The sequence below is a fragment of the Ambystoma mexicanum genome, chromosome 2q (assembly GCF_040938575.1).
Source record: "Ambystoma mexicanum isolate Mex_15411 chromosome 2q, UKY_AmexF1_1, whole genome shotgun sequence".
NCBI classification, from domain to species: domain Eukaryota; kingdom Metazoa; phylum Chordata; class Amphibia; order Caudata; family Ambystomatidae; genus Ambystoma; species Ambystoma mexicanum.
In genome coordinates, this window is record NC_090924.1 from 880,769,170 (window position 1) to 880,785,448 (window position 16,279).

General features: G+C 44.9%; 1 protein-coding gene across 5 annotated transcripts in view; it reads right to left on the reverse strand.

Moving 5' to 3' along the window:
* Window positions 1-16,279, reverse strand: part of APBB1IP (amyloid beta precursor protein binding family B member 1 interacting protein) — a 1,612,974-nt gene that overhangs the window by 1,010,299 nt on the left and 586,396 nt on the right. For all 5 annotated transcript variants that reach the window (XM_069648143.1, XM_069648145.1, XM_069648144.1 and 2 more), the window contains 2 exons: window positions 16,189-16,260; window positions 4,760-4,847 (listed from right to left, as the gene is read on the reverse strand). In XM_069648143.1, coding sequence (XP_069504244.1) covers window positions 4,760-4,847; window positions 16,189-16,260 — 160 coding nt within the window. The remainder of the gene's footprint in view (window positions 1-4,759; window positions 4,848-16,188; window positions 16,261-16,279) is intronic.

Sequence of the window (16,279 nt, forward strand, 5' to 3'; positions counted from 1 at the left end):
TTGCATGTTTCGGTGGGTGAGCTGAGTGAAATGTGCAGAAATTGTTTTTTTTCGCCACATTTTGGACTTTGCCAGGGTTTCTGCGCAATAAATTCTGGACCGATTTGTACGAGTCAGACCTCTGCGGAATCCCATGAGTGTCCTCTTTTCGGAAATGCTTGGGGTTCCCCATTTCCCTTGGTGGCTTGGACGCCCTAGGCCCATATCTGTATGGTGTGCGCTTCTGAAAAAATCCTGAAATTGATATTTTGTAAAAGACTTGGGGTTTGCTGTGTTTTAGGATTTTCCTTTGGCATCCAGGTAGCTGCACCCACACATGTGAGGTACTGTTTTCATCGGGATACCTGTGGGAATGCGGGAAGGTATGACATTTGTTGTGTTTGTGTGGTTTTCATAAAGATCCGACCCATTTGATGGTGCCCTTTGTCACACAACCCTTTCATTTCCCAAATGTGCCCTGCATTCAGTCGCTGCTTCATTTTCCTCACCACATTGGTTTTCTTGATTTACACATGCTAAATACGTCTGTTAAGGCCGTAAGCATAAAACTCCAGTGTACCATGGCACAGTTTTTGGCTTGTAGTAATGCTTGTTTTGTGAAACACTACAAAAAATGTATGATTTCCTAACTGCAAGCGTCGGGAGAATGTAGCAGAGCATTGTTTTTCTCAAAATTCATAGAAGCCATTGTCGTACCAAGCCAACCATGTCCACCACATACCTTTTTTTCTGTCATTTTCCCGCTTTTTCCCCAAACTATGGACTTTTCCCCTACCTAGTTGTTGCCTGACCTGTGCAAAACACTGCTTCCTAAACCTAGAATTTTGTCTTCTTTTCAAAAATGTATGCCTTTCTCTCCTCCGATCCGGCTTTCCTACCCTTTTCTTACATTCTGTCCACGCATGTCCAATTGGCAAAAGGGCCAAAATCGCCTGCCTCACACAAAATGGTTGATAACCATTTCAAAATATTTTTTTTTGTTTCTGCTCAACCTGTTCTTGAAAGCCAGGAAATTGGGGAGTTCAGTACAGCAAACCATCTGTTCCTAGCTCTTACAAGGAAAAAAACACAGGCTTCTTTGTACATCATTTTATTGGCATTTCTTGAAAAACCCCAAAATGTCCCCCCTTTTTGGTTATTTTCTCTTACCCCCCTCCAGCAATCTAGGATTCCTGGGTGGCGTTATGACTGCCTACATGTGGGGAAAGAAGGGGCTACATTTGGCTGAGATATCTCATGTAGCAAAAAAGTTACAAGGCATTGAATAGTGACATACTGAAATCACGAAAAAAGGCCTTGGCACTGGTGGGGGGGAAACCCATGGCACTTAAAGGGTTAAGGAAGCATGGGTGCTCCCGCTGATCAAAAAACCTCCACTTGACCCCTCAGTCCACAACACCTATCGACCCATCACCATTGTCCCGTTCCAACTAAAAACGTTGGACATAGCAGCAAATATTCAAATTCAGCATCTCTTGGAGGCCCACCACATCCTAGGAGTACATCAATGCGGCTTCCGGCCTAGTCATGGCACGGAATCCATCCTGCTTGTTAAGAATCAGCTTGATGAGATCAGAGATGAGGGGAAACCGACCTTCCTCGTCCTCGACCTCTCACCTGCATTCGACCTGGTTGACCATCAGATTCTCTGCCAGCATCTCACTGTCGCAGCACACTTCTCATCCGAAGCTGCCACGTGGGTGTCATCCTTCCATGAGGTCAGAGCCATGAGAGTCTTTGCCAAGAACAGCTGTGCTCTACCCACCCCAATCCACTGTGGGGTACCCCTTTTTGATCTACTTGATTCCATTGGCATATCCTACACCAACTATGCCGATAACACACAACTTCTCCCCTTTCTAGCAGCTTTCTGGAAGACACTCGACCTTCTCTAAAAGACAGAGCTCCTCTTGGTGGTTCCAGCAGCTGTAATCAAGAATCTCAGTCCCCAATCCACCTCCTTCAAAATTTACGGCATCCAAATATCTGTCTCTGCATCATTGAAAACACTCAGGGGATACCCTCTCACTTACGTGCCAAGTGCCAAGTGAACGCAATTGCCTCCTCCTCAGCACATACTACCAAATTGATCAACGCTGCCAGATCCTTCCTATCCAAAGATAGCTGCCTCACAATTGCACGTGCAATTATAGTATCAAGGCTTGACTATTGTAATGCTGTATTTGCTGGCACCTCTGGCAGGAAGACCAAAAAACTACAGGTGATTCAGAACAACGCTAGCTGTGTGGCGCTCAACATCCCCAGAGGGGAGCACATCTCAGCCACCAGGAAAAAAGCTCACTGGCTACCGATTAGAGAGAGAATTATCTTGAGGACACTCTGCATCACTCATAGGTGATTGTCCAACTCTGCTCCCCCCTACGTGGCACAGAAAATCACCAGAGGCCAACCCCACAGACCCCGCAGAGCAGCCTACAACAGTCTATACCAACAAACTGATTCATCCTTAATACAAACGAGCTAATGCTGGTGGCACAAGCTTTCCAACCTTTACTGCTAAGCAGTGGAACTCGCTCCCCCCCAGCTTTAAGAGCAGAAAACTGTAACTGGATCTTTTCCTGGATATTTGCATGACTGCACATGGCAGTATGCTAAGATTTTGGCCATTAGCTTGAACTCTTGATGTCTATGTATGCGTAACTGGTCTGTAACAGGGCCTTGATGCCCCTGGGCTTAGCACGCTTTAGAAATGAAAAAAAAAATAATAATAAAATAAGTGCACCCAAGCTTATGCTACCCTACGCTTGCCACTGACCTGGACTACGGTCCCCAAGGGTATTCAACCCACAGCGCATTGAGACCATATCAATGGTGTATAAGGAGCTATACAAATGCACTGTAACATAACTTAACATAACATAACTTTGTTTAAATAATGGCTCTTCATTTTCTAACATGGAACATTGGCATTGCCCCCAAAACTCAGCTCCGTAAAGAGACACAGAATGGTACTAAGACTTGCAGAGTTGTAATATTGGCAAAGGTGAGTTGGGCCCATAGTCAGTGGTTGAAGTGGGCGGGAGCAGTCGGAAGCGGTGCTCCTCTACTTCCTTTAATTAGGTTTTACGTTCCTATGCTTTTATTTAAAAAAGTAACCGTTCTGGAACGGTTTCGTTTTAAAATAAAAGTGTAGGAAGAAGTTCAAACTTGCACTTTCAGTGCACTGCACAGGACGTTTCCTTAAAGAGCAGGCACATGTGTTTTGGGGTTTTTATTGTGCATCGGAGGGGGCACGGCGATGAGGTCTGTGGGGAGTGGTCCAGGGCGACCACTTCCCATAGTCTGCTTGTAAAAGATCGGATTGCACCTAATCCTTGTGGTGATGATTTACGAGAGTCTATATGAGCAGACCAACTACTATTTGCCTCAATCTTTATTCTGAAATAAGCAAACGAGGACACCTGCCAGATGAGGTCACCATGGAATCTCAAGGAATCATTCCTTCATCTCGTTCTGTGACAGGCAGTGCTATCAATGCAAAATCTGTGCACGTTTTCAAGTTGTTTCCTTATTCGCAGGGGGGATTTTCAAATGCAATTAAAATTCATTAAAATGCCCACCTTGCTACCTCCAATCATCTGGGTACCATAGTCTAGATGTTCTATACTTATGTCTAAGATACTAGTGTACATCAAAAGCCAACAAGTGGGCCAGCACAGGCCTTGGCTGACCCTTTTCTTCTTATGAAAAAAATAATTAAAATAATTAGTACATTTGCATCTCTGGCTGGATCGGACCCTTGCAGAATTACCATTATCCATCCTTGATTTAGCTTTCACGAGATCTGCTGGGGCACCCTCAACCGCTGGTTCTGCCCAGCGCTTGGATCTGACTAGGCCATCAAAATCAATTTTTAAATCAATAAATACAAGAGATAAAAACATCTTCTTTTGTACTACAGATTTTTGTTAGAGGGCGGCCAAGATAACCACATGCTCTACGGTATCATCAATTTTCAGGAAGCTACCTTGGGGTTCCGTTATCCTTTTCTTTCTTTCTCCCCAGTTTTCAAACCTGGACAGTATGGCCATCCTACACATTTTAAAAGTATTGTAAAAAAGTATATATCTACGGCTGTTTTGCTGAGGTTTGACTTTTACTGTTTACATTCTTAATTTTTTAATCTTATGGCTTTGACTTCCCCCTCCGTTCTCCCCAAAGAACAAACCACACAACGAGGAGTCCCAATTTTGTGTCCGGTTGCATTTGCTGAGTGTTGCCCTGCAGTGGTAAAATACAATTCGGAACTGGCATGACTAAAAAGTTCCCCTCAGTTCAAATCACATTGCAAATACTGAATGTTATCAATATAGCCAAACAATTTCTAAGAAATGTTGGATGCCAGGGAACGTGTTCAAGCGTTACTGTAGATTTCTTCGGATACCATTTCCCCGAATATATTTCACCAAAATAGGTAGGAGAAATGGTATATACATAATGCATAATAGGTGGGGTGTGGGGTAAGGGTATGCGTTAGGGGAGGGAGGGCCAAGAGGGGCTGCGGGGGGTCTCCTCTGCATTAAAAAAAAGAAAAGAAACAGAAAATAGAAGATGTGGTTTTTCAGTGAAATGGATTCGGGGAAATCTCCAGTAGGAGAAATATATTTGGGGAAATCACATACATCCATGTTCAACCACTGTCTTTATGCTACTCCCAAGTTGTATCCTTATTTGTATATATACATTGTTTTCCAAGAGCACGCTTTATAGCTAAATATTAGTATCAGAAAATACATACCATTTGGGTCTTTAAAACCAACTGAAAAGTTGAAATCTGTGCTGGGCATTTTGGGGTTTGGTGGTAAAGTCGATTCAACTCCTAGGCTCTGTTGAGAAATAAGAAATTGACATTAAAATAGAACATCATTGAAATATCAGGGTATGCACGTAATCAGTCACTTCAAACATGGTATTAAGAGAACATACCTATGGTTTCATTATAAGCTTGGAGGTTTCAGTAGTACTAACCCCACAAATGGAATTACGGTTACCACCAGGCATACCAGTGGCGTCTACATCTAATTATGAGATTTCGTCATTCCCCGTTCAGACGTCTCTTTGGACTTCACTGGGAAATTAATTTATTACCACTAGCGGAAATACCACTGGCACTTTTACTGCAGTTTCTTGGAGGTTATACTGCCCTGCATGTGCAGGTATGGTTCTTGCTTATGGGTTTAAAAGCCAATATTCAAGAGAACCGAAAAAAGGAGGTGATCACTGATTGACTGTTTTTTCATTTATAAGCCCTTCTGCTGAAACCATTTTAAGTGAACGCGGACGCACTTTCATATCCCTTACATTTAAGGTAACAACATTGTTTGCTGGACCCAAAAGCAGATGACAATAGGGTTATTTTAGGCGCCCTCCTATTTACCAATAAGCCTGTGATAACTATCGCTACTGTGTATTATTTGAGCTGGGACTGTAGCAGAAGAACCTATGACTCTGCCATATTCATTTCCATCACTTGGGATGGCAATGCTTTTTTTTCCGGGTGCCAAGCCATGACATGCAGATTTTCAGAAATACGGCTTTCAGTATTTCAGAGAGTCGCATGTGTTACTGCTGGTTCGGTGTGTGACAAGCCATTAGAAATTACACATACAAAGAATTCTCCTTTAACGTGCTTTGTCGGGTTATTCATTAGTTTATTTGGGGTTTCCAGAGTCTGCCCCATACTACGAATTAGTATTTCCGGGCTTAGTGCCCGGCCACTATACAGGCATTTCTTATGCCAGGGTGAGTGCCCAGGACACTCCTCTTGCTTGCCTTTGAAGATTTGCGATCAGTTCCCTGCATCCTTTTTTCCGTGCCCAAGGCCTGCGACTTTTTGTTTTCTTTTTTCTTGGTATGAGCTTCAGTCTTTCTTTCTCCACCTTTTCCTTGGCCAGAGCTTCAGTTCTGCTTTCCTGTGGCTTTTCCTTGCTCAGAGGTTTGGTATTTTCTCCCACCACTTTCTCGTTGGAACAGGTGTCATCATATGCCCCTTGAATCCATCTTTTGGCTTATGACTCAGTCTTTTCTCTAGCCACCTTCTCTTTGGCCACTGACTCTGCCTTTACCTTTGCTGACTTTATATGGGCCACAGCCTCTGGCTGTTCATGGGACACAGACTAGATATAAAGTACTCGACGTACCTTCTTCTCCTATATCTCTTTATGGGCTTTGACCTCTCTCTCTTCACTGACCACCACCTTTGCCTTTTGTCTCTGGGGAAAAGATGTCACTTGGGATAATCTGCCCTACTAACCCTTTTCTCCTCCTCTTTGGCGTCATACTTTTCCATAGTCCTCCACTATCCAGAATTCCTCCTTTACTCCACCTCCCTCCATACTATTCTTCTATTTCACTGTAATCTCCTCCACTGTGTGGGTTTTCTGTTTCACTAAACCATCTTTCACCTTCTACGTTTCCTCGTTTTCTCCACCTTCGTCCCCTCCCTGGGTTTTCTCTTTCACTCCATGTCCCTCCACTCTATGTGTTCTCTTTCTTTCCATCTTCACCTAATCATCATGGTTCATCTTTCCCTCCATCATCCTCCACTTTCTGGCTTGTCTTTTGCATGCCCATTCCCTCACTCTCAAGCGTTTCCCTTTCTCTCAACATTTTATGACTCTCCAGAATTTGTCTTTCTCTCCATCTTCCTCCACTCCCTGTGTTTAGTCTTTTTCTTCACTTTCTGCTACTCTCTAGATTTTCTCTTTACCTCCTCCACTCTCAGGGTTTTAATTTCCAGCTTTTTTCACTCTCTGGTTTTGCTAATTCACTCCACCTATCTCGACGCTCCTTGTTTCCTTTTTAACTCCACTATCTGGCTTGTCTCTTTCATTTCAATTACCTCCAGACACTGCATTTTATTTTTCATTCCACCTTCCTTCACTCTCCGTGATGTCCATCTGTGGGCTTTCTCTATGACTCCACCTTTTTCCACTTTCTGTGTTTTCCACTCTGCAAGCTTCTCACTCTTCTGATGGTCACCGACTTTTGTCCACAGTCCATGCCTTCTCATTCAAAATCTGTACAGCTCGCTAATATTACAATGTGTTCACTCTGCAACCCAAAACACCATTTCACTGGTGTCCTGGGAAACAGCCTTTATATAGGCCTTGAACTGAATGTCTTCTCCCCAAGAGGCCGGAAAGGTGAGACAACCTGCTTAGTGGCAAGAATGTTTGTAGTGCTGAGTCTTGGATGGGGTCGGAAAGTAGGTCAGCTGTCATTTTGATTTGCTTTTCTGTCTGAAGGTATGAGCTGTGCTTCTGTGCTGATTCACCCTCTGTTGCTGTAGGTCTTCTCTTTTCTGGAGTCTGGTTTGGCTGTACACTGGACTCAGCAGGTGCGCATCTGTTGGGTGGGTGTTCTCTTATTGCCTTAAATGGGGATGTTGACTGCATGAGACTCTTTCTTCTGGGGTCCCAGCTGTAGGGAAATGAGTTTCCCTTTCCTAAAGATGTTGTGTGAGGAAGAAGTGGCGTCTTCTGTTTGATGCACAGGGAAGAGTTGGAATTCTCCATGTCATCCTGGGTGCTAAATGGGAGAGAGGTGCAGGTCTCTGGAGTGGGGCATTTACTTCTATAGGCGTATTAAAGTCTCCCCACAGTGTTCCTTCTATTGGATCTGTAGTTGGGTTACCCAGATCTGCTCTAGGTTTTCCCTTTCTGAGATGGAGGATTCTGGGAGATAAGGTCCTTCTTGGTTTGGGGAACCTTGTCCTTTAAATATATGTTCTTAAGACTCCTTCCGATTATTATCCAATTAAACGGCCAAGAGAATTATCTCCCAGGAATGCCACAAAGTGGGGAGGGGCTAATCATAGGCAGAGACATGTGTTGGTGGAGCTCTCCAAAATTGTTTATTATGTAACAATTTAGAACCAATGTAATCAACGTTTGTTTCCAATGTAACTGCTGTCGTTTTCCTTCTGTTCTCCTTATCCCAGCCATCAGGGTCCCTCCTTTAAGTCTCTAGGACCTCTGCTGGCGGTGTTTTATGGATCCTTCCAAAGTGTTGTCTTCGCCCTCAAAGTCGATCTCCCAGTTCACTTCAAACCAAGTATTTCCATAGAAACCATCAAAAGAGAGACAGTTCCACCCACAGAAATATTCTGGACAAGGTTTCTCCCGGGCTCCCTCCAGTTTCACTCACAGTCTTTGTGTTCCGCAGGACTTAACAATGACCAAGAGATTAGCTGTTCACTCCTTTTTCAGTGTTTGTTCTGGGACCTCTACTAGCACTATCAGAAGCAATGGCCCAATGGTGTATGACAGCTAGATTGTATATTTAGACTTTGAACTACCAACATGGTACTACGATGTGGTCCAGACCAGGAATGAGGTTGGGCACAATGGGCTGAGGCTGGCTGACTGGTCCCTGATGATGTGCTTTCTCCCAGGGTCATATCTGGGTGGAACCTCTTTTACCTGAGTGTCCTCCTTGCTGCCACAATGTATGTTTGTGCCTGCAGGAGCCTTCTGTACCCTAACTTGCATGCACTCGCATTTCTCTTGCTCCTCAAGCACCTCCTTGGCATTCTGCCATGCGCTTGTATCACCTCTCACCACTCTCAAACTACTTGTAGGCCTATATGGAAGTGTCCTTCTCTAGTCTCCTTCCAGCGTCCTAACACCCTCTTGTCCTCTGCCATTACCACATCCTTCTTTAGTCTTACTTCCTCCTCCTGATCCTCTTCTCTGTTACCACATCCAGCTGAGCTCCTCCTTTCCCTGCCTCCTCAGCTCCTCTTTCACCACCTTCTGAAATCTTTCTCCTTCCTCAACTCTTCCTTTGGCCAACTGCTCCATCTCAGTTCATCTTTTCACCATCTCCTCCTACCTATTAAAACTTATTTTCTTCAGCTCCTCCTACCACTTCCTTAGATCTTACTTCCTCCACCTGAAATCCTGTTTTCACAAGCTCCAACCTCCTCTGCTCTTTTAGCTTCTCCTTTCTCCAACTGAAACCAAACATGCTCCTTCACCCCCTTCAACCTCCATCTTTTTAATGTGTTGGGGTTTCCTTACATATGGTTCTCTTCCCACCCTTGGGATTAGCTTGCCAAGGGAGTGTGCACATGTGTGTAATTTGCTTCAGAAGTGCAGGATTGTGAGATTCGAAAGTGTATTCAACTGCAGGTGTCTTTGATCGTAGAACATGGGCTGTGTGTAACCTGTGGATCACGGCTTAAAAAAGCTGGTCCACCATTGGGATTGCTTTTGTTGTTCACACATGGAGCACTGAGGATCCGCAAAGGTTCCATGAGCGTGAGGCTGCTCTGATAGCTGCTTCTTTCATGACAGGGGTCTGGGTCAAAATGTTGGAACTTGGCCCCACCAAATGGGGATAATAAGATCACGTTAACATGGATTTTGGGATATTTCTTACCTGCAGCCATGTATAATAAAGGGCGAGTGGTCTACGCATTTTTGCTACCAATTTCCTTTATACTTTTTCCTAATGTAAAGGGACAGATGTGCAGTGTGCATTTGGCCCTCTGCTGCCCCCAGACGCGGGTGTTGGGGAGATGACCAGGGGATAGTTGGGGAGATGACCAGGGGATACTCCCCACACCATTCCCAGGACCTGCATCATGGGGCAGGCAGAGGCCCATGTTCCCCAAAGTCACCTTCCACAAAACACGTGCCATCGGGCAGGGGACATCATGACAGGTTGTTGGGTCTAAAAAACTGACTTTTTTAATGTGTGTGCAAACAGCTATATTTTTAGAAGGACTCGAAATGAGGAACTTTGACGTTTAGCCATGCTCATGTTGCTGATGAGTTCCTGACATCTAGTTTCCATCTTACGGTTATCGTGTCATATTGTTGAAAAAGAAATGAAGGCCAAGAATGTGATTTAAAGGTTGCATGATATCACTTCCTCTTCACAATGTTTTGGAGTGGGCATACGATCAAGGAATGATTTGAAACTACCAGTACTCACACAAATAATGTACTACAAATGGACTGTATAAGGCTACACAGGATCAATGTTAATGGCTAACACGCCTGACTCTGCTAACTCCCCCAGCTTTGTTCTCGTGTTTTTTCTTCCATTGCACTCGTGACTAACCTACTTGCTCTGTGTTGCTGTAATTTTGACCTCTGGTAATAAAAGGGCACTTTGTTTGTATCCCTACTCAGTTTACTGCTTTGTTGTATGACTCAGGAATGTAACCGGATATCATTGTAACACTACCATTTGCAGGCAGTGTCGCTTTCACTGTTTTTTAAGGATAGATTGCATGTCATTGGTTCAGCTGTATGCATCTTCAGCGAACCATCATGAGCAGTGCATGGCAGTGGCTGAGTTATGGTTGTTTTATGATGGAGATGGCACAGTTATGGTCCCCTTAGGCAATCATAACGAGTTTGTTTTGAGATGTTTGCATTTGAAAAATTATGAGAGGGTAATGTGAGATTTTTGAAAATGCCATGCAAACACAAATTGCATTGCTGGAGGCACATTTCTTTCCTTTACACTGCACTGACCTGCATTTAGGCCAGGATGATGGGCACTCCCTCTTCTGCCAGCAGTTATTTCATATCTGTGCTGCTTAGGAAGGTCACATATCTTTGGTTTTACTGGAGGTGTGAGGCATGCCTGTGTTGCACTTAGGTGATGTATATTTTGCTGTGTTCATGGGTGAATGTACAGCCACCCGCTGCACTCCTGGGCATGGTGTTGCTGCAGGAAGTCTGCCTATACTTTGTTCCAATTGCTGCCATTTGTATGTTTGAAAACATGAGTGCAACACTGCACTGGGCAACTATGTTTGACATTATGTGAGTACATTTTTTCAGACGTTGCAGGCAGGGTGAGCAGAGAACTTAAGGTTCCCCTTATAGCAGAGGTCTTCAATCTGTGGGGCGCGTCCCCCTCAGGGAACGCGGGGGGCGCCTGATGCCTTGCTGAAGAAGGAAAAGAGTAACGCTTTTTAAAAAAAAAAAATCTGCTGCACTGAACTGAGCATGTGCAATGGGGAGCCACTGGCTCCCATGCATGCTCAGCCAGTGCGATGTGGTGGGGGCAAGGCCATGAAACAGGAAATAATGCAGCCTGGACGCGCGATTTCCTGCATTTGGATTGCGCTTCCAGGCTGCGTTGTGGTGTCCTGTGTTCCCTGCTGCTGCTGCCGCTGACACGTGTAGAGGTAAGTAACCCCTTCCCCTTTATTTTTAACGTGGCTCCCCCGTGGCGATCTGCCATGGGGGAGCTGCGTTATTAATGCAGCACCAGTCCCCCCCTCTGCCCCTCTCCCCCTACGTCCCCCACATTAGGGGGTATGGAGGAGAGGAGGCGAGCGGGGGACCGAAACTGCTTTGCCGGTGTTTTTTACAACGCAGCTCCCCCATGGCAGATTGCTGGAGCCCAGCAATCTGCCATGGGGGAGCTGCGTTATTAATGCAGCACCGGTCCCCCCTGCGCCCCTCTCCCTCTGCGACCCCCACATTATGGGGCATGGAAGAGAGGAGGCGAGCGGGGGACTGAAACTGCTCTGCCGGTGCTGTATTAATAACGCAGCTCCCCCATGGCAGATTGCTGGGCTCCAGCAATCTGCCATGGGGGAGCCGCGTTGTCAACAACATGGAGGAGAGGAGGCAAGCAGTGGAGTACCTTTTCTGAAAATGTTGGGGGGGGACATGACATCTGATGAAAAGTTTCCCCAGCTAAATGAATGGAGATAAAATGGGGTGCCATGAAAGTTGGGGGGGACAAACACCCCTGTCCCCCCTAAAATTATGCCCATGGAGGCAAGCAGGGGTCTGGGACTGCTCTGCCGGTGTTGTGTTTACAACGCGGCTCCCCCATGGCAGATTGCTGGTGAAAGGCAGGCCCACCCTTCACACTAGTTCTCCAGTATGCCACTGTCCAACTTGCAAGTGACAGCATTGACAGTACGTTGTTGTACTTGAGAAACAAATTGTTACAGCACTTGCATAGCAAATGTTACTACAGGACAGCAATATTGGGTGTTTCGTTTATGTGAAAAATATCCAACACTATTTTTAGTCGAGTCCTCAGTATTATAGCAAAATAATTGGAATGCTTTGTTCACAAACATTTGTCCTCTAATCTGATTTGAATCATTGCAAGCAATGACTTTGAAACAACTTGGTGTTTGGCATTCACTCCTTCGTTAGGGGCACCATTCTACTGCAGCGCGCGATAACCGTTCGCAACCAAGTACAATTTTGGAGTCCATGTGTATAGGGGGGGCCTGGGCCGGAGACATTTTTCTTAGGGGGCGCTCAGGGTGAAAAAGTTTGAAGACCACTGCCTTAGAGTATTGCCTATTGATCTCCCAAATTAATCCCAGCCCTGTTTCACTGAACTAAAAGCTCATATTGGTATTGGCACTCACGTGCTCCAAGACCATGGCACTAAAAAATAATGAAATGGTTATATGAGATGCATAATTATGCTATACAAATGTTACTTCACTCGCACATTAGATTGCATTTCTGGAGCACATGTTTCCTCCCTGACCACTGCATTCCTAGTGAAGGGTTAACTTACACCATCTCTTGGAGAAGGGGTGAGCAGTTCCGATTCTGCCAGTAGTGTTTTATACCCGTGCTTCTGAGGAAGAACATTCCTCTTTGGCTGTACGGAGGTGAGAGGTATGTCTGTGCTGCTCTTGGGTGATGTGTACCTAGGTATGTGCTGGGTGAGTGTACAGACACAAGCTGCCTTGTTCTACAAAGTCTGTATACCTGTGTGCCTTTTGCAGCATTTTGTATGTTTGAAAACGTGCATTGTGCATTTAAGAATTACACTTTCCAATAACATATTCAACCAACTTTGAATCGTTTTACAATGTTTCATGAAATTTTTCTGATTTTCCATTCTAGTGGTTGAAAAGGTTAGGGGAGGCTCGAACATTTTTAATTTTAAAAATGACTTAGCAATCATCTTCGGATCACGGAGAAACTACATGACATTTAAAAGAACATATACAACCCACTGTGATTATTTTTTAAAAGTTATGTGAAGTTCAGTAAAGGGGGCAAATGTACTAAGGAGCCCAAATAAAACATTTCCTGTTGTGACATTTGCAAACATTTTGCACAAGAAATGTTGGAGGAATTGACATCCACCGGGAATGGGAGCTTGTTAGCTTAGGTCACTATATATGGGTATATAAAAAGACATTTTGTACATATTATTTTGAGTAGTTCAATTTTGGTGTTATTACATACAAGCATCAACCAGATTTCATGAATCCCCAAAACAATGCCTGTTGCATTTATATTGCTAATGGGGCAGTCTTATGAATGCCCCTGATGAATCCATTACCCACTCTAAGCTGTCTTATATCAGCTGACCATAGTGCAGGCCGAAGGTGTCCAAGCATCCTGTGCTAGGTTTTTGGGTGTGCCCCACACTCCTGCTGGGAGACCTGGGACCAGCACGGCCCTCACTTCCATTCCCGCCGGCTCCGTCTTCAGTCGTCGCCTGGAACGGCTGCACTGCAGTCTGCAGCGGACTCTAGCTCCCACGCTCGGCCGACTCGCACTTCCACAACACAGACAGGAAACCAGGAAGCTGGGAGCACTTCCCCGTTTCTTATCATGCACAGTGGGGCAATAATGAAAGTGACGTTCTAGGTGCAGGGCAGCTCGTGCTTCAACTAGAATGACACTTTCTCAATTTTGAGCACATGCGCTGACTTCAGATAGAAGCCAGATAATTTCTTTCTGGAGTCTGAGTGCCTACACTCTTACTTCAGAAAGCTTGCAGGCTCATCTTAAAGGGTGATACAGTGCGCGTGGCCCCACTGGTGGACTGGCCTATAGGGAACTCTTGACATTTCCCGGTAGGCCTCTCAACCCTGGGCTTCTTTTGTGTGGTATTTACACATTTTCTCATGGGAAAGGGGCTGGGCGTACTGAAAATGTGTAATTTTGGGCCACTTTGAAAATTATTTCCAGGGCCACTTTTGGTTCCCAGTCCACCCTTGGGCGCCAATATGCGGCTGCACTGCTCTAGCGCCCCTTGAGCCAGCCCTGGCTGACCCACTTCACATTTTGCCATCAATTCCACTCTTCGCCATTATTCTCTTACCAACCACTTTCCCTTATGTGGCCCTTCATCTGATCCACCATCCTTACAATTACATATCAGATCAACAAAAATGCCAGCAGTTCTGACTTGGTCTTAAGCTTCCTGCGTTTCAGTAATTCTATATGACATCTACTCATCCTGGAAGTCTCTGCCCTTTACTGCTCTCCAGTAATAGCCCATAGAGGGAAATATCTTGCATGGAACACGCCAAAGCAAAACGATCAACTCCTTTGCACATTGGAGAACTAAGACACGTTATGGCAGTGAACTGCCACCAAATAGATAATATTGTTTCTTATTATACTTAAGGCATACTGCATGTATAAGGGACTTTGAATGGCACGCTTCGACTGCCAGTATCACCGAAACTTTGACATATTTGCCTTGCTGTCCGATACATTTTGGGAAATGAATCCCTATTAAACTGCAGTCCTAGAATATGTGGGAAAAGTGCGGGATAGTGGGAGAAAAGAGACACCTTTCTCATGGGCGATGAAAAATAGGTGTAATGTGTTCACATGTTACATACACTCTTAAGAAACAGACACACTAAAGCTTGGGGTATACCAAGTTTGGTAATTTATTTATTTAGGCAGTTATAAAAGTGCATTGAACTCGTGGGCAGCTAGGTGCTGGTTACAATCAAGCACAAATAAGGCAGGAATAAAAAAAGGGAGGAGAGAGCTGTGTTTCAGTAGAGGTGGGTTTCAATCTTTCTCCTGAAGATACTGTATTAAGGTTCATCTTGCAGGTGTGCAGAGAGCTCATTCCAGAGAGTGGTGGCCCAGAATGGGAAGCTGGACCGCCCCACCCCTCTCCTATGGTTGAATCTAGGAGTGGCGAGGCCGTGTTTGTAGGCTGCGCTTAGTGGTCTTGCCGGGGAGTATCTTTTGAGTCTTTTTGCAAGGTAGGAGGGGGCATTGTTAGAAAGACAGTGATGCGTGATGGAGAGAATCTTAAAGGTAATTCTGTCCTTTACTGGAGCCAGTGAGCAGATTTTCTGGCTTCAGTGATGTGGTATCACTTCCCCATGTCTAGTGCTGCTCGCGGTGCATCACTCCACATTAAGTTTTCTTTAACAACTACAATAGTGGAAAGGCAGGTATAGAAACATGAGGAATTTTAGCAAACGGAATGCCAGAAAACCCATAGCAATGAAGTGGGTGTGGGAGCTGCCCCCTGACTATTGCTTTTTCCAAAAACTAAATGAAAACACTCACTCTGCTTTGCATCTGGTCCCATGTGAGTTCTCTGTTTGGGATATTGCAACATTGCTTTGCAAGAGCCTGGATTTAAAGCATCTTTAGGCAAAATCCTCTAAATGCTGGTTAAAGTGTCTCACACAACCGCGATTTACGTCCACATTTTAGAAGAGTGTCTTTCTTCAACCAGAACTCTCTCTTCCACCAAATTATCGGCTTACTTTTAGAATGTCTTCTCGGCTACAATGTTAAATAAGCGTGCACGTTGTTCTGATTGGCTCGTCCGCAGACGCTGCGTGACACTAATGCCTTCCACGTGGAGCCATGCATATTGCACAGAGCTCTAGCTCCCTCCCCCAAACACAAAGGCCAGCCCAGTCCTCTGCGCCCTAGCTTCCATCTTGCGACCATATGCATCCTTCGTGAGAAGAGTCCCACATGCAGAGAACTGGCAACTCCCTGACACCCCTGAAGGAGGGAGAACACACATCAGACATGTTTTGATGTGTTTCAAACACACAGTAGTTTTAAGATAATTGCAAATCCGGTCTCTTTTAGACAGGCAATCACTGGTGAATTGGGTTCAGCATGGCCCCCCAGGTTTGAAAAGAAATGTGATTTCATTATTTTTGGGAAAGGGTCTGTTTCGCATACAGTTGTTTCATACCGTAACCATGCATGATGATGTCATCTTCACAGTTTTACCAGCAATATATCAATAGTGTCATGTGCTCATTTTCTTTTAAACGCGCTGCTGTTAACATTTATGCTACAGAAAGCCTTTTTGCTTGGGTATGTATTTTAAGGAAGGTTCAAATCCAGGGGAAGCAGTCAGGGGACTCGGTGCCATCATTCAACACAATGATTCCACTGAACTGAAAAACAAACAGCAACTCACTTGTGTCAACAGGTCCATCTCCCCCAGCAGGTTGCTGAACATCTCATCGATGTCATCACACGCTTCGTCCATCTGAAAGGGGCAAAGAATA